Source organism: Elephas maximus, chromosome 3 (assembly GCF_024166365.1).
Source record: "Elephas maximus indicus isolate mEleMax1 chromosome 3, mEleMax1 primary haplotype, whole genome shotgun sequence".
NCBI classification, from domain to species: Eukaryota; Metazoa; Chordata; class Mammalia; order Proboscidea; family Elephantidae; genus Elephas; species Elephas maximus.
This window is the reverse complement of record NC_064821.1, coordinates 143,421,901-143,444,712: the sequence shown is the minus strand read 5'-3', so window position 1 is coordinate 143,444,712 and position 22,812 is coordinate 143,421,901. Positions and strand designations below refer to the sequence as shown.

The 22,812-nt window shown below is 36.4% G+C and overlaps 1 protein-coding gene across 4 annotated transcripts in view; it reads right to left on the bottom strand.

The window, feature by feature from the left end:
- DPYD (dihydropyrimidine dehydrogenase) overlaps positions 1–22,812 on the bottom strand; it is a 981,230-nt gene that overhangs the window by 191,100 nt on the left and 767,318 nt on the right. For all 4 annotated transcript variants that reach the window (XM_049875731.1, XM_049875734.1, XM_049875732.1 and 1 more), the window contains one exon: positions 2,920–3,062. In XM_049875731.1, the coding sequence (XP_049731688.1) occupies positions 2,920–3,062 (143 nt within the window). The remainder of the gene's footprint in view (positions 1–2,919; positions 3,063–22,812) is intronic.

Here is a 22,812-nt window from a genome sequence, read left to right as displayed (position 1 = left end):
TCAAAGAGTAAGCCATGCAGAGAGAAAGAGTGGACCAACCTACAGATTCCCTTTGAGGGAGAACTCGCATAGCCTGTGAAAGATAGATGAAGAAAGTTTCTCCCCAGAATTGTCCCACTGGTTCTTGCAGCTACAAGTCCATGTTCTATCTATGTACAGAGTAAATAGGCCTCATTTTCTTAAGATAGCCTGAGTGATTCTCTGCTTCTTAACCCAAGAGGAGCCTAAGCAGAAGCTGCAATTTGAGTAATGATTTCAGCTTGTATTTTTATGTTAGGAGTACACATACTGCTCTGCAGGTACTCATATAGTATGATCCATCCACTGAGATAACAGCTGCACTCAGAACACATTATATTTATTTTTCTATGTTTTCATATTTTGTCTAGTCTTTGAATCCTGACTGTAAAGAATAAGCCTGAACATGCAAGCTTTGAGTAGATGGAGGAGACCTGCCTTTTATTAATATTTCCATCTTACAGGCTCTGTGTGGCCTAGGCAGTGTAACCAGTCAGAAAAGTATTGGCTTTGCGGTTGTGAAACTCTAGGTCTGTGCTCTAGCTCTAGCACTAGTCATGTAACTTTGGCTATGCCTGCCACTTTCACCCTTTAAGCCTTAACTGAGCATCTATAACAGAAGTACAAAACTATTTCATTCTAGGTAGGTGTTAAGGATTAAAGGAAATACTGTATGTAGCAGCAGCTAGTACTGGCAAATGGTAGACAGCCAATAATCTTCACTTCCATGTTTGACTTGCCCAAGATCACATGTTTGGCGATGACCAGGAACTGGCACTGAAACCCACTCATAACCTATTTATATTCTCTGGTCCATGCATTTTTTATGTGTTCATGCAAATAAATTCAGGTCATATTCAAACCTGGACATCATTAACTTCCAGATTCTTTGTGAAGAAGCTGTCTGTTGGTTGCTTCCTTCCTGATGTTCCAAGGTGCCTTCTTTTATCATTTTTTTTTTCTTTCTTCTTCTTCTTAAGGAACTTCCTTAAGCCATTCTCTTAAGGAACAAATTCTCTTAATTTTCCTTCAGCTGATAATATCTTGATTTTCCTTTCGTTCTTGAAAACTATAGTCACTGGATATAGGATCTGGGTAGACAATTCTTTTCTTTCAAGCACTTGAAGTATGTTGTTACATTTCCTTCTGTACTCCATGGTTTCTCATAAGAAATCCACTGTCAAAAGAATTGTTTTTTTTCTGTAGGTAAGATGTTATATCACTCTTGTTGCTTTCAAAGTTTTTTCTTCATCTTTCAAAAGTTTGACTATGATGTGTTTTGGTGTGGGTTTCTTTGGATCTAATCTGTTTGGGTTTTGCTCAGCTTCTTGAATCTGCAGGTTTGCATCTTTTGTAAGATTTGAAAAGTTTTGAGGCAAAAAGAAAACCCAGGAAAATCACTACCATATGGTTCCTTGATCCTCTGATTTTTAGCTGGTCTGTCTTCTTTCCGCCTTTCAGAGTCTTCTTGTATTTGTTTTATACATAAAGGGATTTTAGTTGGAGGCATATGGAAAAATACATCTACTTCATCATCTTGTAAGCAGAAGATCACCAGCATTAGAATTTTGATGCATATTATTTCATAAGAGGATGTTAACTCCAATTGTCAAATTGGCAACATAAGATATCTGCACAGCACTTCCTTGTCAGAGAATGTAAGTCACACTAAACTTTCTACTTTGCAAAAACCATCAATGCAATGTAGTGAGAAGTCATATTAATGAAGGATTACCTGAGAGTTAACCCTAGTGGTGCAGTGGTTAATCGTTTGACTGCTAACTGAAAGGTCAGCAGTATGAACCCACCAGCCACTCCGCTGGACAAAGATATGGTGGTCTGCTTCTGTATAGATTACAGCCTTAGAAACCCTATGGGGCAGTTCTACTCTGTCCTATCGGGTTGCTCTAAGTCAGAATCAATTCAATGGCATACAACAACAACAGCAGCCCAGGCATCATATTAAAAATTTAATTCCTGGATCAAGTGAGACCATCAAAGATCTGCAGAGGGGGCCCTCAAAGAAATGTTTATACTAAAACATGCTATAGCACTGTACTGGGTCCATGCTGAAGAACATGGTGAGAAACAAATGTATAACTTATTTAAAATTAAGTAGTTTGTAGGGATACTCTTAATTAACTAATTTTCAGGGATGCTAGTAAGTGTGAAGTTCACTACATCTCAAGGTATCACTTTATGAAGACAATAGAAGGATTTCCCTCAGCTTTGTACCACAAGAAGCTGAACAACTCATTTATTTTTATATTTTGAAAGTTATGAAACCTGTAGCTTCCTTTGTGCTGGCTTCCAGGAAACTCAGTCAAATCTGGTAACCCCTCCAGTGCTTTATAGCATACATTTTGCGTACTGGCCTTACCCTTGACTTTATTTTTAAGTTGAGATTTTATTTTTACCCAGATTTCTTCATGTTCTTATTTTTTATCCAGTAGCATAGTATGCATTCTCATACCTCATCTTATTTATTTTAGAAACAGATGGGTGAGTAAACACATTAAAAAGAGAGAAAGAGTTTTTGTAAGTAGGTTTGTTCTCTACTCAGGATGATGTTGTTAGTTTCCATTAAGTCCATTTCTAGTCATGGCAACCACATGTGTATAGAGTAGAATTGCTCCATAGAGTTTCCAAGGCTGTGGCCTTTTGGAAGCATATCACCAAGCCTGTCCTCTGAGGTGGCTCTGGGTGGGTTTGAACCACTAACCTTTTGGTTAGTAGTCTAGTGCTTAACTGTTTGCACTACCCAGGCACTTCTTTACTCATAATAGGAACTTAATGAGTGCTACCATTTTGATCCCACACAATAGTATATTTTTTGTCACATAATTTACAGTTTATTTTTAGACATAAGTTTGTAAAAGGGCAGAAAAACACAAGTACTACCTGTAGGACTGAAGCACCACTGTGGAGAAACTGGAGCCCACTTTCAGCTGAGTCTATTCCACCAGTGGCTAAAACGGGAAATCCAGGCAAAGCACGAGCAATGGAGGTGACGGCTCTCAAAGCAATGGGTCTGATAGCTGTCCCTACAAAACATGAGAATGATCAACTGTCAGCATAGCGATCACTTGAAATATTGCCTTATACTTAGTATCACGTGATGGCAGTGGTGTACTAGACAAAAATTCAAATTTCTATTACATCTATTTAAAATATACAGATATGTACTATAAAATGTTCTTACATTTCGAAGTATGTTAATCTGTAAATGGCTGTGTATGTATTTTGAGAACTTTGATGCTATTATTACATGCAGACGTGTTATGCAAGTGGGTGTAGCAACCCTGAAATTCTCACATAAAAAAATGCATATTACATTTTGATATACAGTAAGTTATAAAAAAAATTGTATGGAACATTCAAGCATCTGTTTTTAAAAAAAGAACAAGGAACAGCAGATTTTGAAAAAGAAAAACAATCACATACAGTGCATAAATAGACATATAACTCTGTTATAAAGCAGCTGGTATGAATATAGACATTGTAAAAACAAGTAAGGTGCTGATGAACTTACTGATTCCATATTGCTTTTTACATGTATTTCCCACAATTCATTGAAACATAGTGCACCTGCTCTAATTTTTCATGTATTAGAAAGTTCTAACCAAGTTAAACAGCATTTATTAGAATCCAGTAGAGTATATGTTTAATTATTTTATACTTTATTTGCCAGATGTTGGTAGTATACATTCTCTAATGGTAATAAAAATTCCTTGGCTGAACAAGACATTTTGAGGTCATTTTTTGAATGATTCTACCGTACTAAAGCTATTTTGGACTCTTAAGGGTTAATGCATCCTAAAGTAGATTAATACTGCCAATATATGGGAATATTATTTGACATTGCTATTGTACACTCATAAACTAGTGGTCCTTTAAAGACAATTTATGAGTTAAAAGTAGTTCCATTTGTGCAAGAATTTGATACTAACTCAATACAGAGCTCCACACACACACGACAAACAAGCAGCTGGTAACGTCAGCCTCGTGTGCTGAGTACTCTATCATCGTCTCCACCACCACAAGCATCTTCACTAGTATTGTCAATACCTATTTATTGAAGTGCTCAATTCAAGGATGCATGAAGCTTTTTTTAATGCCAGTGGAGCTCTCTTTATCCTGTTGATATCCATTTCAGATAAAGTTGAATTTATATGTAACCAATATTTTTGCACTCACATCTAGGAAACATATATTAGCGATTTTTACTCAAGAATGTTCAAGGCTGACACTTCTAAGAATTCTGTAACTGGCATTTATATACAGAACAAGGTATTAAGTTAGGGCAAATTAGTAACTCAAAGTCAGGATACCATTCCTATCTCAAGATTATCAGTGACTTCTTAGTCTTTTTGTTTTAACCTTAAAGAAGCTTAACATAGAGAACATATTTATACACACACACATACACATACACATTTATATACACATATCTTTAAGTATATTAAAAACAAATCCAAGTAAGAATAAAAGTTACAGGAAAGCATTTTTTAAAGAAAGAGTAACATAACTAAGCCTTTAGTTAGACATACAGCCATCTCTGCATAGTAAAATTGACATGCTCAATACACACTAAGCTGATGACTTCTTTACATACATGTACCTTTGAACTAATAAAGAAGTATTGGGATTCTTCCCCACCCTACCACCCCCCCCCCCCTTAGAGAAAGAGAGTAAAGGAAATTTGAGCTAGGCAGATTAATAATTTATTTCTAACTGCAGTGTTAGAAGACTATCATTAACACTAAGGGGTAAAATTTCAAAGTGGTACACAGGGATTTGCCCGCATATTCCAATTGATATTAATGGACATCAAATGGCAAAATCCCAGAACACAGCTTTGAAAATTTAACCAGTTACATTTAAAGGGCAACGTTATTACAAAGGTGTTAAAAAAACATCAGCAAATCCTCAGTGGCATTTGAAGATGTTCAATTAGGTCAATAAGACACTTTCTTTTTCGTGTTCTTCTGCCTTTTCTAAAACTTTTTAAATCTACCTAATGAACATGAAAATCTTTCAAACTAATAAAGGTATAGTTTTAAAAAATTAATATAAGAGTAATTATGCTTCCTGACGAAATGTGATTCAAAGATAAAGAAACGGATCCTTTTGTTGCTGGGCAATAGTAAATTCAGTTTTTATTTCCATTCTAAACTATGTTTGATTTTTTAAAATAATTCAACTGGTTTAATATAAAACGTAGTGTACTTGTTTTGATTATTTTAATGGGAAATAGACTTTTGAAAATGACTTTCATCCACCATGAAAAGTTTTCTCATAAAGAGATTTTTAAAAAATTTACAATCATAGAAATGAATAGTGTTCAAAACAAAAACAAAGCCTTTAAAGAAAGTGCAGATATTAATACCATATAGAGTTGTATAATTACGATACATAAATACTTCCAGAATCACAGTTAGTGAAGTATTTTAAAACTTTGTCATTGTTACAATGATAAGTGATTTTAGACCTTCGCCCAGGGTTATGGATTGAATTGTATCCTTCCAAAGTACATGTTCTAAATCCTAACCCCTATCCATGTGGATGTAATTCTATCTGGGAATAGGGTTTTCTTTGTTATGCTAATGAGGCCACCTCAGTGTAGGGTGAGTTTTGAGCCAATCACCTTTGAGATATGAAAGGACCAGACTGGGCACAGAACCAAAGACAAAAAGATAGATGTCACACGAAGATAGCCAAGGAACCGAGGACCAGAAGCTGAAAGAGACAAAAATCTTCCCCCAGAGCGACAGAAAGAGAGCCTTACCCTAGAGCCATTCCCCTCAATTTGGACTTCTAGCTTCCTAAACTCTGAGAAAATAAATTTCTGTTCATTAAGCCACCCACTTGTGGTGTGGTACTTCTGTTATAACCACTTCTGTTATAGTAGTGATAAATTAAGACAAGTGGGGAGGATTTAGTTTGAGAGATTCAAGGAATGTGAAGTGGACTCCATCTTTAAAGAAACAAAATATAAATCAAGAAATTGAAATCCTATACACTTAAGTCAACTAACAGGCCACATGCAATTTAAATCAAGGCCTCATCTATGTGGGGTGGCTAGATGAACTTGATGGGAAACTCAGTGACATCAAGCCATTGTGTTTTCATTGTGAAATCCTCCAGTGAAAATCAAGCCAATTGGAACCCCCAAATTCTGAAACAAAATGCAGTTTTAAACAAACAAACAGAAAATGAGCTGGACCTTTTTGAGTTCCAACGTTGTCACTAAGAAATCGGATTTATACTAAAGTGCACCTGGTAGAAAAGCTAGTTGACTAGGTGGAATTGTAACTGTACTTATTTAATTAATCTAGGACAGCCATATAAATTTAAAATCAATTCAGCGTGTTGAATTCATATATCTCATCTGATAAACTGCAAGTGCACTTTTGGATTGATTCATTTCCAGAAAAACATGTTAGTAAGACAGGTGTTTTGAATTAAATTAATTAATCTGATTTTGATGAAACTTTTTTCTTAAAAATAAATGATGCTATCACTTGTCAAATATATTCAGTGCAATTTCAACAGCACTACCATTAGAAATAATATAATGTATTGATTTGTGCATGAATGTATATTACTCAGTCTTCATTTATCCATCCATCTGTCCATCCAAGGAATATTTATTAAGAACCTATGTCTTTTTTTTTTTTAATATGTTTGTACCTGAATCTGAAAAGACTAAAAGAACTATTCTAGTTAATCAGTTTGTCAACCAGTACTGATAACGAAAACACCCAAAACCCAAAAACCCACTGTTGTCAAGTTGATTCCGACTCATAGCAACCCTATAGGACAGAGTAGAACTGCCGCATAGAGTTTCCAAGGAGCGCCTCGCAGATTTGAACTGCTAACCTCTTGGTTAGCAGCCGTAGCACTTAACCACTATGCCACCAGGGTTTCCACCCAAAACACCAGAGGACGTTATTTCAAGATAAATAATATGAGTCTATACAGGGTTTCTACTAGGAAAAATTAACTTTGGTATAAACAGAATACATTTATGAATATTACTAATACAGATTCTACAGAGAATGCAAGTTTAGGGTGAATTAGTTACAACATTTTTTTTTTCAAACACCAGGATCAGACTGCTTAGGTTCAAATTCTAGCTCCACTAATAACGAGCTATGTGACCTTGTGAAAATTTCTTCACCTTAGTGCATCTCAGTACCTCAGTTTTATCTATAAAATAATAAAAATTATAATAACAACTTCATAATGTTGAGAGGATTCAAATATATATATATATATATATATATATATATATATATATATATATAAAGGGTCAGCACAATGAAAACTGTAGAAGTGTTTGCTATTATAATCTGTGCCACTCTCGATGACCACAACTGATTTCAGAGGGAGCATTTATGCAGCGTACTTTGACAGTGGCTTTTATGTTGTTGTTATGTGTTTAGTGATGCAATGAAACTTATCTTCTTATTGGAGAGACAAGGATGATGCTTATTATGACAGAGATTTATGGCCTCTGATACCTTAGGAAAACCACACATCTCCTCACCTTTTTCTCCTTTCCTAATAGCTCTCATTTTGCAGCTTCATAATGCTGTTTAAGATTAACTGACACCAAAGATAAAAATCTCAAAGGCAGACATCACTATATTTGTATTTTTTTTCCTGAGAATCAAAAGTTCCCTGCACTAAACCTATACACAAGGATTTTATTAACAACATAGACATCAACTTTATTGGATAACAGGAGGCAGGGCTTTGCATGCTAAATAGCTGAAGAAAAAAGGAATTTTTAACGGGAAAGATAATGTGGAACATTTGCTAATTTTGGATAACTGGAATTTTGAATAATTGAATTTAATTGTTTGTTTTTTGCCTAATCATTTGACTTCTATCAGTTACTCTTGCACAATGAATTGTTAGAAATAACTCCACCATAAACTACCTGATAGTACCTCTGTTGTAGTTAGGTACCATTGATTAATTTCTGACTCATAGCAACCCTATGTACAATAGAATGAAATACTGCCTGTTCCGGTGACATTCTCACAATCATTGCTATGTTTGAGCACATTGTTGCAGCCACAGTATCAGTGCATCTCATTCAGGGTCTTCCTACTTTTCACTGGCCCTCTACTTTACCAAGCATGATGTCCTTCTCCAGGCACTGGTCCTTCCCGATAACATGTCAAAGTATGTGAAAGGAAGTCTCATCCTCCTTGCTTCCAAGGAGCACTCTAGCTGTACTTCCGAGACAGATTTGTTCATTCTTCTGGCAGTTCGTGGTATATTCAACATTCTTCACCAACACCATAATTCAAATGTATCAACTCTTCTTTGGTCATCCTTATTCATTGTCCAGCTTTCACATGTATATGAGACGATTAAACACATCATGGAGTGGATCAGGGGCACCTTAGACCTTAAATTGACATCTTTGCCTTTTAACACTTTAAAGATGTTTTCGCAGAAGATTTGCCCAATGCAATATGCCATTTAACTTCTTTACTGCTGCTTCCATGGGTGTTGATTTCGGATCCAAATAAAATAAAATTCTTGACAACTTCAGTATTTTCTCCATTAATGATGATGTTTATTGGTCCAGTTGTGAGGAGTTTTGTTTTCTTTATGTTAAGGTGTAGTCCATACTGAAGGCTGTAGTCTTTGATATTCATCAATATGTGCTTCAAGTCCTCTTCATTTTCATATCACGAATTGTTAATGAGCCTTCCTTCAATCCTGATGCCAAGTTCTTCTTCATATAGTCCAGCTTCTCAGATTATTTGCTCAGCATACAGATTGAACAAGTATGGTGAAAGGATACAACCCTGACACATACCTTTATTGATTTCAATCATGCAGTATCCCTTATTCTGTTCTAACAACTGTTTCTTGGTCTATGTACAAGTTCCTCATGAACACAACTAAGTGTTCTGAAATTCCCATTCTTCTCACTGTTATCCATAATTCGTTATGATCCACACAGTCGAATGCCTTTGCATAGTCAATAAAAAGCAGGCTAACATCTTTCTGATATTCTCTGCTTTCATCCAAGTTCCACCTGACATCAGTAATGATATCTCTCATTCTACACCCTCTTACGAACCTGGCTTGAATTTCTAGGAGTTCCCTGTCCAAATAAAGTACTATAATGAAATATGCAAAGACCTAGAGTTAAAAAAGCAAAAAACATGCTTGGTATTTCTCAACCTAAAAGAAATGAAGAAAAAATATAAGTCTCGAGTTGCAATACTAAAGGATTCTAAGGGAAAAAAATTGAATGACACAGGAAGCATCAAAAGATGGAGGAAATACACAGTGTCACTCTACCAAAAAGAATTGGTCGATTTTCAACCATTTTAGGAGGTAGCATATGATCAAGAACAGATCGATGGTACTGAAGGAAGAAGTCCAAGCTGCACTGAAGGCATTGGTGAAAAACAAGGCTCCAGGAATTGATGGAATATCATTTGAGATGTTTTAATAAACAGATGGCTGCAATGTTGGAGGTGTTCACTCATCTATGCCAAGAAATTTGGGAGGCAGCTACCTGGCCAACCAAGTGGAAGAAATCCATATTTGTGCCCATTCCAAAGAAAGGCAATCCAACAGAATGAGGAAATTATTGAGCAATATCATTAATATCACATGCAAGTAAAATTATACTGAAGATAATAACTCTAGCTGGCAATAAGTAGAAATTGGGTTATAATACTCAATCGTGCTCACTGTGTATACAAAAAGAAAATGGAGTTTTAATTTGCTTACATTAATTAAAATATAATGAATTAAGTGGATAATGAATTCATTAGAAATTGAACTTTGACAGTCTAATTGTTAATAGTTTTAACATCATCCCTAAGAAAGAAAATGTTAGTAAATCAAGAATTTCAAGGATTTAAGAGTTGAAAGATTGATTTTTATAAAATACCCACAAACCAAGCACAAATAATTTTTACCTTACTAAAACATGTTTAAAATGTTATGAAGCTAATGTGCTGATAAATATGTGTAGCACGGCTACTTAAAAATACATCTTTACGCATGGATTAAAATCTTCTGAGAAAATTAACATAATTCAGCCAGAAACTGAAGTACTAAAAGAACCTAGGGTTATATATGCAGTGATGTGAAATCTAAAGTGGAGAAATGAAAAAAACAAAATCAATCACTTTTTTCTTGCTGTTATTTTTATTTTATTGGAAAAGCTGAAAATTTTATTATAAAAATCTTTTCTTTTTAGCTGAATTTTTCAGTCTTTTTTCTCTGAGTCTTCATATATCTTTGGCTATGTTTATCTGCTCCATAACATATTCAGTAGATATTAACTCGGTCCTTACCATGTGCCGGGCATTTTATTTTAAAACAATAGAATGAATAATATTCACCAAGGAGGTGACAATTTTACCATTCTGAAATGTCAGCCGGTGTAAGTAGTGACTTCCGTATGCCAGACACCAAGGTTATACACTGTGTAAATTAACCCTTATAACTCTGACGGTAGATGATGTCATCCCTATTTTGTATATGAAGAAAGGAAAGCTGAATAAATAACATCTTATGTCACACAGTTTAAAAGGGGTTTCTGGGTTAGGTCACACAGTTTAAAAGGGGTAGACCTAGGATTAAAAATCAAGTTTCTGTGACATTGAAGTCTATACTTTTCAGTTATCATTGAGAAACAACTTTGCAGAAATACGAAGAGGATGACTTTCATATCCTTTGCCTAAGAAAAAGTTATGTGTCAGTATGGCCTAATGATAAGAGCACTAAAGTTCGACCAATTAGTCCTAAGTCTCAACTCAGCTCATTTCTTTGGATAAGCTCCTTGTCTTTCTAAAGCAACATTTTTCCTTCCTGTAAAACAGGGACAATGATAATAATAATTCCATAAAACCAAACCAAACTTGTTGCCATCGAGTGGATTCCAACTCATAGCGACCCTATAGGACAGAGTAGAACTGCCCCATACAGTTTCCAAGGAGCACCTGGTGGATTCAAACTGCCAACCTTTTGGTTACCAGCTGTAGCTCTTAACCACTACACCACCAAGGTTTCTGATAATACCACAGTGACCTGGAAAGTCTTACATGATATAATTCTTTGAAATCACTCACCACAGTTCCTAGCCCATACGAAGTCCACAGTATATGTAAGCTAACATCATTGTCAAAGCCAGGAAAATTGATCAAAAATAAACACTCAGCTGTAAACATGTGGGGAGGAACACTTACTCGCTGCTGTCGTTAGCTGCCATCAAGTCAGCTCTGACTTATGGTGACTTTATGTATAACAATGAAACATTGCTTGGTCCTGTGCCAGCCTCATGCTCACTGGCAAGTTTGAATCCATTGTTGTCACTATATTTACTAGATATGGGGTGTTAGCTAATCTCCCAGATATCAAATTTGGAGATCTTCTTCTAATCTCATATGTCATTTCATTTGTAAAAAATCATGAATATTCATAATTTGAATCTACAATTGTAAACGTGTATGTGTGTATAAAAATTTTAAGTTCAATTTGAATTATCTAAACATATGCATTTTCGTCTGGAAACTCCACTTTTAGGAATCTAAAATTCCATTAGTACTTAGGCACAAACTTACATGTACAAAGATGTAGCCTGAAGAATAGTTTTTTGTAGCAAAATAGTGAACACAAATGATCACTGTAGGTATGCTGTTAAGTAAATTATAGTTCACCTATGTATGATATACTAGAAAATCTTTCAAAATGATGTGGAAATATGTTAAAGGTTAATCACAATGGGAGAACAAAATATATGGTATGAGCTCATTTGTGGTTAAAAAACAAGTGTGTGATTATATTTGGTATGTCTGCATGTAAATGCATGGAATGCTAAATTTCAGACTGTTAATGGTTACGATTGAAGTTGTCAAGGATTTCATTTTACTTGGATACACAATGTCCACGGAAGCAGCAGTCGAGAAATCAAAGGACATACTGCACTGGGCAAATCTGCTGCAAAAGACCTCTTTCAAGTTTTAAAAAGCAAAGATGTCACTTTGAGGACTAAGGTGAGCCTTACCCAAGCCATGGTATTTGCAATCTCCTCTTATGCATGTGAAAGCTGGACAATAAATAAGGAAGACAGAATTAATGCCTTTGGATTATGACATTGGTGAAGAATATTGAATATACCATGGATTGCCAGAAGAAAAAACAAATCTGTCTTGGAAGAAGTACAACCAGAATGTTCCTTAGAAGCAAGGATGGTGAGACTTCGTCTTACGTACTGTGGATATGTTATCAGGAGGACCAGTCCCTAAAGAAGGACATCGCTCTTGGTAAAGTAGAGGACCAGCAAAAGAGAGGAAGTTCCTTAATTAGATGGATTGATCCAGTGGCTGTAACAATGGGCTTAAGCATAGCCATGATTGTGAAGATGGCACAGGACCAGGCAGTGTTTCGTTCTATTTTACACAGGATTGCTATGAGTCAGAACCAACTGGATGGCACTTAACAACAGCAACAATGGTTATCATCTTCGAAGAAGGAAGTAAATCCAGCAGTGAGGGAGTTGAATAGAAACATCCAGGTTTTGATGTATTTGCATATCATTCGAGTCTCTTAAATAAGATGGTGTTTATGATTTACTTCTACAATAAAAAAATGACTGTTTTTTTCTAAAGCTCCTAAAATTTATGTTGCAAGAATAGGCACTATCATATTCCATGCTATGAAATTTTTATATATGGAATGTACAATGATTCTACCTCTACACATTCAGAAGAGCACATTCAGTGCTGTGTGTAATATTTTAAGTAAAACATTAACAAACTTAGAGTGTGAACAGAACTACAGAGGAACAGAATGATGTATCACACACACGATATACATAAAGGCTGAAAGAAATCCCAATACCCAATACCCACTGCCTTCGAGTGGATTCTGACTCATAACCAACCTAGAGGACAGAGTAGAACTGCTCCATAGGGTTTCCAAGGCTGTAATCCTTAAGGAAGCAGATTGCCACATCTTTCTCCCAAGGAGCAGCTGGTGGGTTCAAACCACTGACCTTTTGGTTAGCAGCATGTACTTAACCACTGCGCCAACAGGGCTCTTTGAGATCCCAATAGCTGTCTTCAAATACTTGAAGAGTAACCAGCTGAGCTGATTCTGACTCATGGCTATCCATGTACGTCAGAATAGAACTGTGTTCCATAGGGTTTGCAATGGGTGATTTTTTTCAGAAATAGAAACCTAGACCATTCTTTCAAGACACCTCTGGGTGGACTCCAACTTCCAACCTTTAAGTTAGCAGCTGTTTGAGTTCACCATTTGCACCACCCACTGACTCCATTTAAAGAGTAACCATGCATAAAAGACTTGATCAATATTCTTCTGGAAAGAAAACTGGAACTAATGGATGAGTATATATTATTGGTTTTATTATTTTTATCACTAATTAGTTATAAATTCAACAACAGAAATAGCCATTTTGGAGCCTCCCTATCCTTTGAACATAGATGGATACTTGGTAGGCAAGATGCAACAGAAATGACTTCTCCACTATAGGAAATACTGTATTGAATTATTCCCATTCAAAATTTAAGAATACTATGAACTTTGTTATAGTAGTTTAAAGAGCAATTTTATGTGCTCTGTGGTTTCCCAATAGATATAAGTGATGGAATTTACTTAATAAAGAAGCAAGTATGAGTTAAAATGAAATTTTAACATTAATATATCAAATATAGGCTCCTATTTCTAATTGCCACGTCACTTTCTAAGTGTTCTGCATACATTATCGTGATGATAATGACATAGGTTGTTTGTTTTTTGTTGTCCCATTCTATGACGTGGAAACCAAGACACAAAGAAGGTAAATAACCCTCATCGTCACTTAGAGAGGTGGGCCCAGTATTTGAATGGAGGTTTACTTGACTCCCAATCCCATGCTCTAATCATGATGATCTATTTCTTCCCTATTTTCAATGATTAGATGTACACCAAGTTATAGCAAGAGGCGTTACTAATTTTTATTATGAACAATAATATAAGTTGGTCAGGTATGGTAAAACCAAGGAAATTAGCATCATATTAATTGTTGCATGGCAATTATATTAAAGCCATAGTACTTAGTAATTGCTATAACTGGGGTGACCATATGACTCAGCTTGCCTGAGACAGTCCCAGTTTATACCTGTATTTATTTATAATTACCTGATATAATTATAAAAAGCACCTTCTTTCACTCCAATTCCAGCTTGGATGATAAATGATATAATCATAGTAGCTATAACTAATGAAAATTATATCCAGGGATAATAGGACAAAGGAAATTATAGAAGCAAAATGAATTTTGATAGAACAAAAACCATGGTCTGTGAAGAACTTAGGAACTCACTAGACTTGAAGACTCAAAGGGTATCATGAAGATCTAAGTATGTTTAAATTTTCCATGAAAGGGAAAAATATATGGCATTCTCATGTGCTTTCTAGACCTAATTAGTCTATATGTTCTTTCTGTTTTCAACCTGTAGGTGGCCACCACAAGCTATACTTATTAAACAACTCATTAGTAGCATTTTCAATACTGTCATCTTCAGATAATTAGCAATTTATTTAAATAACCAATTTCTGTGGAAATAATTGCCATGAAATGCCCTGAACCTACTTTTTATAAACTATAATAAAAGTGTTAAGATAATCCCTGACATTTGCAAATGCCATTAGTTCACCTTTCCTTTTGATAGTGCTATGGCATTATGTTTAAACAATTACCGGATAACACAGCGGCTTAATGAAACAGTGCAGTAAGCACATTCTTCAATACGGCCATTGAGGACATTCCGACTCAGAAGGAAATTCAGTGTGCAGCCATGTTTACACAGAGGAAACACACAGCTAAAAGAAAAAGGATTATTGAAACAAATGTATTATTGCTATTTGCAACTTGGTTTAGTTTTCACGGTAGATACTACAACATATGTATTCTCCTTGGAAACAAGAAGGGAGAGTTGTATAAATTGATCCATGTAATTGGCTGGCATAAACTAAAATCAAATGCACATAAGAACATGCATAATATACTCATTGTATTATTTGCTCTATAACCTCCATAAGGGAGAAAACAAGTAGGAGGCTTTTCTTACTATAATTCCTAAATATTTAAGCGTGTTTTTAGTTAAAAAATGTTGCCAATTTTCAAAGTAGAGTTATCAAGGAAAACTGTAAGTGGCTTTTAGATTTCAGCTAGTATGGAACATTTAAGAAGGACCAGAGTTCTAGCTGTCAATTTCTTTCTTGCTGTTCAGCATCCTATTCAGATGCATCGATGAGGGATTGTAAGCTGTTTCTGGGTTGCCAGTGATAAAACTCTTGAAGACTTCTGTAATTTTTAAGCTTTTGACCTTCATATGACAAAACAAAGAATTCAAAGCCAATGACAATATCATTTTTATGGCTGAGTATAAATAATTTTGAGTGCCTACCAAGTACCAGTTGCTCTGCTTAATTATTAAAACACATTATTTATATCCTCTTAACATCATTACAAGTCACACATGCATTTTTCTTGCATTTCTTATAATACCATTGCAAGTCACATATGCATCCTTTACAGATAAGGAAATTCAGACTCAAAGAGGTCAGATGGTATATGCACGTTAGGAAGACAGGTAGTGTGGTAAAATAATGCATTACAACAATAAAACAATCAATCCACAATGTCATCGTAGAATCCACTGTTGAGTTTGAATTTCAGGACTTTTGTATATTTCTAGGTTACGAATATACTTCAGTCTCTCCCAAATAAGTACTTCTGGTCATGCTTTTTGCTTATAAATGTAGAGAGTTTACCTATAAGTGTAAATAGGTAGACTATTAAATAAACTTATATATTTCCTCAGCCAGAAATGTTGTGTATGAAGGAAATATTATCTACCTTGTTACAGGTTGTAGTTACTACAGGAGGATACAATTGTCCAAGTTTATTTAACTGAACAGTTAAGATCTGAGTATTATATTGCCTGCAAATTATACTTCATTCAAAAAAAGAAAATATATAAATACATATATAAGTAGCAAAAAGGTCCATCTAAAGTGAGCATCTCTTATTTTGACTCATTTCTTAGAAATTTTTTGATGGTTGGGGTCATTTAAAACCTTTGTTTTATGAAATATAAGAGGAACATCCTATTTTCAAATTAGAAAATGAATCTGAGTTTATACTTTAAAGCTAAATAGGACTAAAGATTATCACTTGCAGTTAATTACAGAAGGTAAATCTACATAAACTTGCTGACCCTTCAGGAGCATTTTTATGATGGTCTTGACCTCTTTAATAACCGTAATTACCATGAAATTTTCTTGAAAGCAATGCTTCTAAAATAAGCCATGTATATCACGTATTGCATTGGGCAAATATGCTGCAAAACCCTCATTAGAGATTTAAAAAACAAAGATGTCACTTTGATGACCAAGGTCTTTTTGATAGCCTCATATGCATGTGGAAGTTGGATAATGAAAAACAAAGACAGAAGAACTGATGCCTTCAAACAGTGATGTTGGTGCAAAATATTGAATATACCACGGACTGCTAAAAGGACAAAGAAGTCAATCTTAGAAGACAATACAACCAAGAATGCTCCTTAGAAGTGAGGATCATAAGACTTCAACTCACTTACTTTGGACACACCATCAGGAAAGACCAATTATGAGAAAAGGACAATGTGTTTGGTAAAGCAGAGGGACAAGAGAAATGTGGAAAACTTTCAGTGAGATGAATTGACACAATAGCCACAATAATGGACTTAAACGTATCAACAATTATAAGATGGCACAGGCCCAGGCAATGGTTTCTTCTGTTATACATAAGGTCACCACGAGTCGGCCAACTTGATGGCAACTAACATCATAAATCAGGTATAACGCACACATGCTGTCAATCATAAATCACTGATTATTAAGAATAAGGACACATGGGGTTCAACAATGATGCAAATATAAAAACAGGTGTTATGGTTGGACCATACATCTAAATCATACTCTTGAATTAGCCAAGCATGATAAGCACCACTTTAGAATGGCACAGCTTTTGTGAGCCAGAAAGGCAGTTTGGCCCTCTGCTGACAGTTGTACTAAGTAAGGCCCGAGAGCCAAATTTTCAAAATGTCATCAACTGATCATAAATATTGTTAACATATAATGGGAGTTGCTGTTTCTGCACTTTATGCCCAAATTGGTATTTGAGTATATCTTTACCTCTCCAAAACAAGACAGCAAACACTCAAGGGTGTTATTCCTATTAAAACCTTGTAATCATGAGCTTACTTTCTCAGCTGAATCTTTAAACCAGGGCTATGATGGGTTTGTAAGGAAATATCCTTCCTCTATTTGCTATTTTTCCAATCTTTTATGTTTTCTGATGAAGTTTCAGGCTCTTATCAAATTGAGGTCATTACTTTGTCAATTGGCCCTGGTTTTTAGACTGAATTGGCAAGTGTGCAACCCTAGATGACCTAACTCACTGCCAAATGGCATTTAGTTTACTTCTGCATGCATGAAAAGGAATATTATCAGAACCAACGTGGTGGGAAAAGGATATATAATCAAAATCTATCACACATATTTAAGCAAAAAAAGGATGCATATGTTTTTCCTTGTTCGGAGATGCTCATTCAATTTATATTGTTGCCCCGCAGGTTTCATCACCCAAATGCTTAAATTGTGCATAATGATTCCAAATAGCATTGGACCATTCAGATTTGGGCATTCAGCATTAACAGATGGGCTAAATCCAGTTATAGCAGGATGAGTAAACCATGGTCTCCACGTCCCAAGGGGAGAGATTTTTTTAGTAACCTTTGCCAAAACTGTATTCTACATTGTTTTCTGAACAGGGCTCAGGGACTCTTTGTAATTGTGTAGAAGCTGACAGAAATCATATTAGACTATATCAGTCTTTCAAATGTTTTCAAGTAGAACATCTGCAAGCCGGGGCAAACAGGGCCAGTGGTCACAATGTATATCTTTTTTGGAACACTAATATTTGTTTTACCCCAGGCAATAAGAATGAAGGTGTGAGGAATGGCATGGTCACAGGCAGTAACTGGCATGAAAAAAGCCTCCTGTTTGTGTTGTGGAAGATCATTTATTTATAAACTCTAGAATACAAATCATAAAACAGCCAGAGCCCTTATTTCATAAATGCTGAACTGTTGCTATGCAGCTCTTAAAATCTGAAATTTAAAGATGGGAAAGTATTTAAAAGTTTCAGGGAAAAATTATAGATTTCTCATTATCTGGCACAAGCTGAACTAGAGAAATATGTTTGTGATTGCCAAAAAGGGCTAGCACTCTAAAGAAAGTAGGCAAACAAAAAGCTAACAAGTTTAATTATTCACAATGGCACATTTATGGGGAGTATAATGTTGCAATCAATGATTACAAGCCCACACAAACAACATTGTAATAATTCTACGAGGCATGTTCAGAACTGAAGTAATTCAGAATTTGAAATCAATAGCATTTATAGACATTGGAAAATGTCAAATGGAAAATGAATGCCAGCATTTATATTCTTTCTTGAACATTTTTACTTCTCAAATTTTAATTATTCCTCAAAAGATTTCTTGGTACCCAAAAGCAAAGCAATCATTTGCCCTTTCATGTCTCAATTAACTCTTTCAATGGATTTAGATTTGTCAGGGAGCCATTTTGTATATAGAAGAATGATAAGTATTCATGACGACTAAGATTTTTTTCAGTTTTGTCTCTAACTTGGTTTCTGCTCTCTTAATTCCTCTCCCTCAATTTTTGTCCTTCTCAGTCTCCTGTATTACAGTGTTTTTATCCCATTCATTTCCCATCACTCTTTGTTAGACTTTTCAAAAAAAGTTTTCAGCACTGTAAAAATGGCATGGTGGGGTCAGACCTCATGGCTCACTTCACAAGGCAGGAGGAGAATCAAAATCATCAGCTCAATACTGATTTTCCTCTGAGGCAGAGGTCAAACATACCTCTACCCTCCAACCTTTTTACCAATTCTGACACCAGCCGTTCCTTCCATGGCACTCTACTCCTCTGCTGGGTTTGATAATTTGTTACAATGACCACACAGAACTCACAGACCATACTCACAGGGGTTTATTAGGGAAGTAACAGGTTACAACTCAGGATCAGTAACTACTCAGGATACAGTTCTTCAGTCAGGGCAGCTTCTTGGCCATGCCTGCAGGCAAGCCCCCCTCTCTCTCTCTGCTCCTCGACCCCTTCGCCTGGCCTCTGCCCTGGTTGGGCAAGTGTTCCAAAGTCTTTAGCCCTGTCAGTAAGTGCTGGGGGTGGGTGGGACCCCACTCCACCAGTAAGCCTTGAACCGAAGGCACTCTGCTCTCTTGCTGCTTCATGAGTCAGTGAGCCTAGCTCTACCAAGTCCCCGGAGGCACCTCACTCCCCCAGGAAGCCTCCTGCCCAAAGGTGCTCAAGCTCTCATGCTCCATGGGTTGGCATGCCCACAGTGGCTGCCTTGTTCTGTGAGCTGGGAAGCCCATCACACTGTCTCGTACCAGTCCCCTGGTTCTGTTGCTGCCATTTCTATTTCTGCTTCTCACTGTCTCCAGTGTTACAGCTCTCTCTCTCTGCCTCCTAAGTCTAGAGGGTTCTCAGTGCAGAGATTCAGAGTCTAAATGACACTCCGTTTTTGGCTGTTCTTGATGGTAGTGAGGTCCCCTCCCTCACCTCTAGGATTGACTCCCTTTAAGCCTATCAAGATGGTTGTTGTTGTTGTTGTTGTTAGGTGCCGTGGAGTCAGTTCCGACTCATAGCGATCCTATGCACAACAGAACGAAACACTGGCCAGTCCTGCGCCATCCTTACAATACCCTCATTAGGATTCCATATACCTTACTTGCCTAGTCCCATCCCTGCAAGGGTTCCATACACCTTATTTGCATTATTAGCAAGCTGTCCAATTCCCTTGGTGGGCTAACAGCACCTTATTTGCATAGTTCCACCCAATCATTTTGTGGGAGTCACAAGACCATGCATGGCTAGAAGGGCCTTATTAAGTAATTCATTGCACTGCCGGCACAAATCTTTGCACCACAAGGTATCATTTTGCCGAGTTCTCAAATTAAACTATCCCTTATAGTAAAAATAGCGGAAATTGGGTGAGAGGTATATGGGCGTTCTCTGTATTATATTTTCAACTTTTCTGTAAATCTAAAATCATTCCAAAACAAAAGATTTATTGTTTTTAAATCCCATATGCAACGTTTGGATTTTTTCTGCTGCCATAAAAAAATCAGTTTGTCTGTATTATTTTGCAAAAACTAACACACAAACTTGTGAATATTAGAAATAGTTTTTTTGAAAGTATAGAATTTATAGCTGTTTTCACTAATTGCTATTTCCTATCAATAAATGATAGGAAAGCCTGGTGGCATAGTGGTTAAGTGTTATGGCTGCTAACCAAAGGGTCGGCAGTTTAAATCCTCCAGGTGCTCCTTGGAAACTCTATGGGGCAGTTCTACTCTGTCCTATAGGGTCGCTATGAGTCGGAATCGACTCAGCAGCACTGGGCTCTGAGTTATCAATAAATGATAGCAATCTTTTATTGAATGGCCTACTATGTGCCAAGGACTGTATTAGAGCTTTTACTTATTTCATTTAAACCTCACAAAATTCCCAGGAGTTATTACTTTTCATGCTGTAAATGGTTAAACACCTTTATCTTTGTAAAGATAATGGGAAGATCACAGGTTCCACCCACTCTATTGACTTCCAAACAAGTACTGCTTTCCACATTGCTTCCCTTCCAAAGTTAACCTTTGAAATATACTTTCTGATTCCAGGAACTGTACAAGGATATCTATATGTATGTATGTGTATTTTAAAGCTCAAACAGCCCTGCAAATAAGTTGCTATTAGTCCTAAAAACAAAAGGAAAAACCCTGATATTTTCTAGTAAAAGACATTCCAGTTTTGAAAGCATATCACCCTCAGGTCTTGTCTTTGTTGACAATTTTTCAGTTCTCTGAAAAAAAAAGATGTACTTAACCATTTCTCCATGAATAGAATGATGTCCAATAACCTTACGTCTCACCAAATTATCTATCAAGTGAAAAGGAAAGGGAAGAAAATTTAATTTCAGTTTACTCCAGAAACTATGGCAACCAGGCTGTTTGGCAGCCAAAGGGTGTAAAATCCAGATTAGATAGATGGATATATTTACATATTCACTTTTACATTAAACAGAGTGGATGACACATTCCTGTATAAAACCTATTATTTAAACACTTCAGCTGAAAAGTGTTAAAATAAATGGCTCATGACTTATGAAGTGTTAAAGTAAACGTTTATTTCCACACTATACATGTCATAAGCCATTTATTTCAACTGTTTTTACTTCAGAAGATTCACCTAGACAAGAGGAAAAGATCTCATTTGCTAAGAGTATGTCAAGAGGCCAAGACACAGAGGCTAAGATCGAAGTTTTGAAGCTAGAGTGCTAGGTGTGGGGTGGCTGGGATCAGAAGGTAAGAAAGAAGGTTTGATGCATAACACTCTGGGTAAATGCTGTGTGGATGTGGTAAGCTGTTCATCACCACCACCTACACTGGCTTAATTTAGACATCACATTTATCTTGTCTGATTCTGAGACTTCAGGGTATGCCTGAACATAGAATTATAAATGAAACGCACTATGTTTGGTTTTTCTACCAAGAAAACATATGTTTTCTTTCATATCTTCACTTCTTAAAAAAATTTTTATTGTGCTTCAAGTGAAAGTTTACAAATCAAGTCAGTCTCTCATACAAAAATTTATATACTCCTAGCTGCTCTCCCCCTAATGATACAGCACACTCCTTCTCTTCACTCTCTATTTTCGTGTCCATTCAGCCAGCTTCTGACCCCCTCTGCTCTCTCATCTCCCCTCCGGAAAGGAGCTGCCCACATAATCTCATATGGCTACTAGATTCAAGAAACTTACTCCTCGCCAGTATAATTTTCTATCCCATAGTCCAGTCCAATCCCTGTCTGAAGAGTTGGCTGTGGGAATGGTTCCTGTCTTGGGCTAACAGAAGGTCTGGGGACCATGACCTCTGGGGTCCTTCTAGTCTCAGTCAGACCATTAAGTCTGGTCTTTTTATGAGAATTTGAGGTCTGCAACCCACTGCTCTCCTGCTCCCTCAGGGGTTCCCTGTTGTGTTCCCTGTCAGGGCGGTCATCAGTTGTAGCCGGGCACCATCTAGTTCTTCAGGTCTCAAACTGATGTAGTCTCTGGCTTATGTGGTCCTTTCTGTCTCTTGGGCTCATCATTACCTTGTGTCTTCGGTGTTCTTCGTTCTCCTTTGCTCTAGGTGGGTTGAGACCAATTGATGCATCTTAGAGGGCCACTTGCTAACATTTAAGACCCCAGATGCCACTCTCCAAAGTAGAACGCAGAATGTTTTCTTAATAGATTTTATTATGCCAATTGACTTAGGTGTCCCCTGAAGCCATGGTCCCCAAGCCCCCACCCCCTGCTACGCTGGCCTTCGAAGCGTCCTGTTTACTCAGGAAATTTCTTTGCTTTTTGTCTAGTTCAGTTGTGCTGACCTCTCATATATTGTGTGTTCTTTCCCTTAATCTAAAATAGTTCTTGTCTACTATCTAATTAGTGGATACCCCCCTCTCTCTCTCCCTCCCTACTCTCATAACCATCAAAGACCATTTTGTTCTCTGTTTAAACTATTTCTGGAGTTCTTATAATAATGGTCTCATACAGTATCTGTCCTTTTGCAGCTGACTAATTTCACTCAGCATAATGCCTTCCAGATT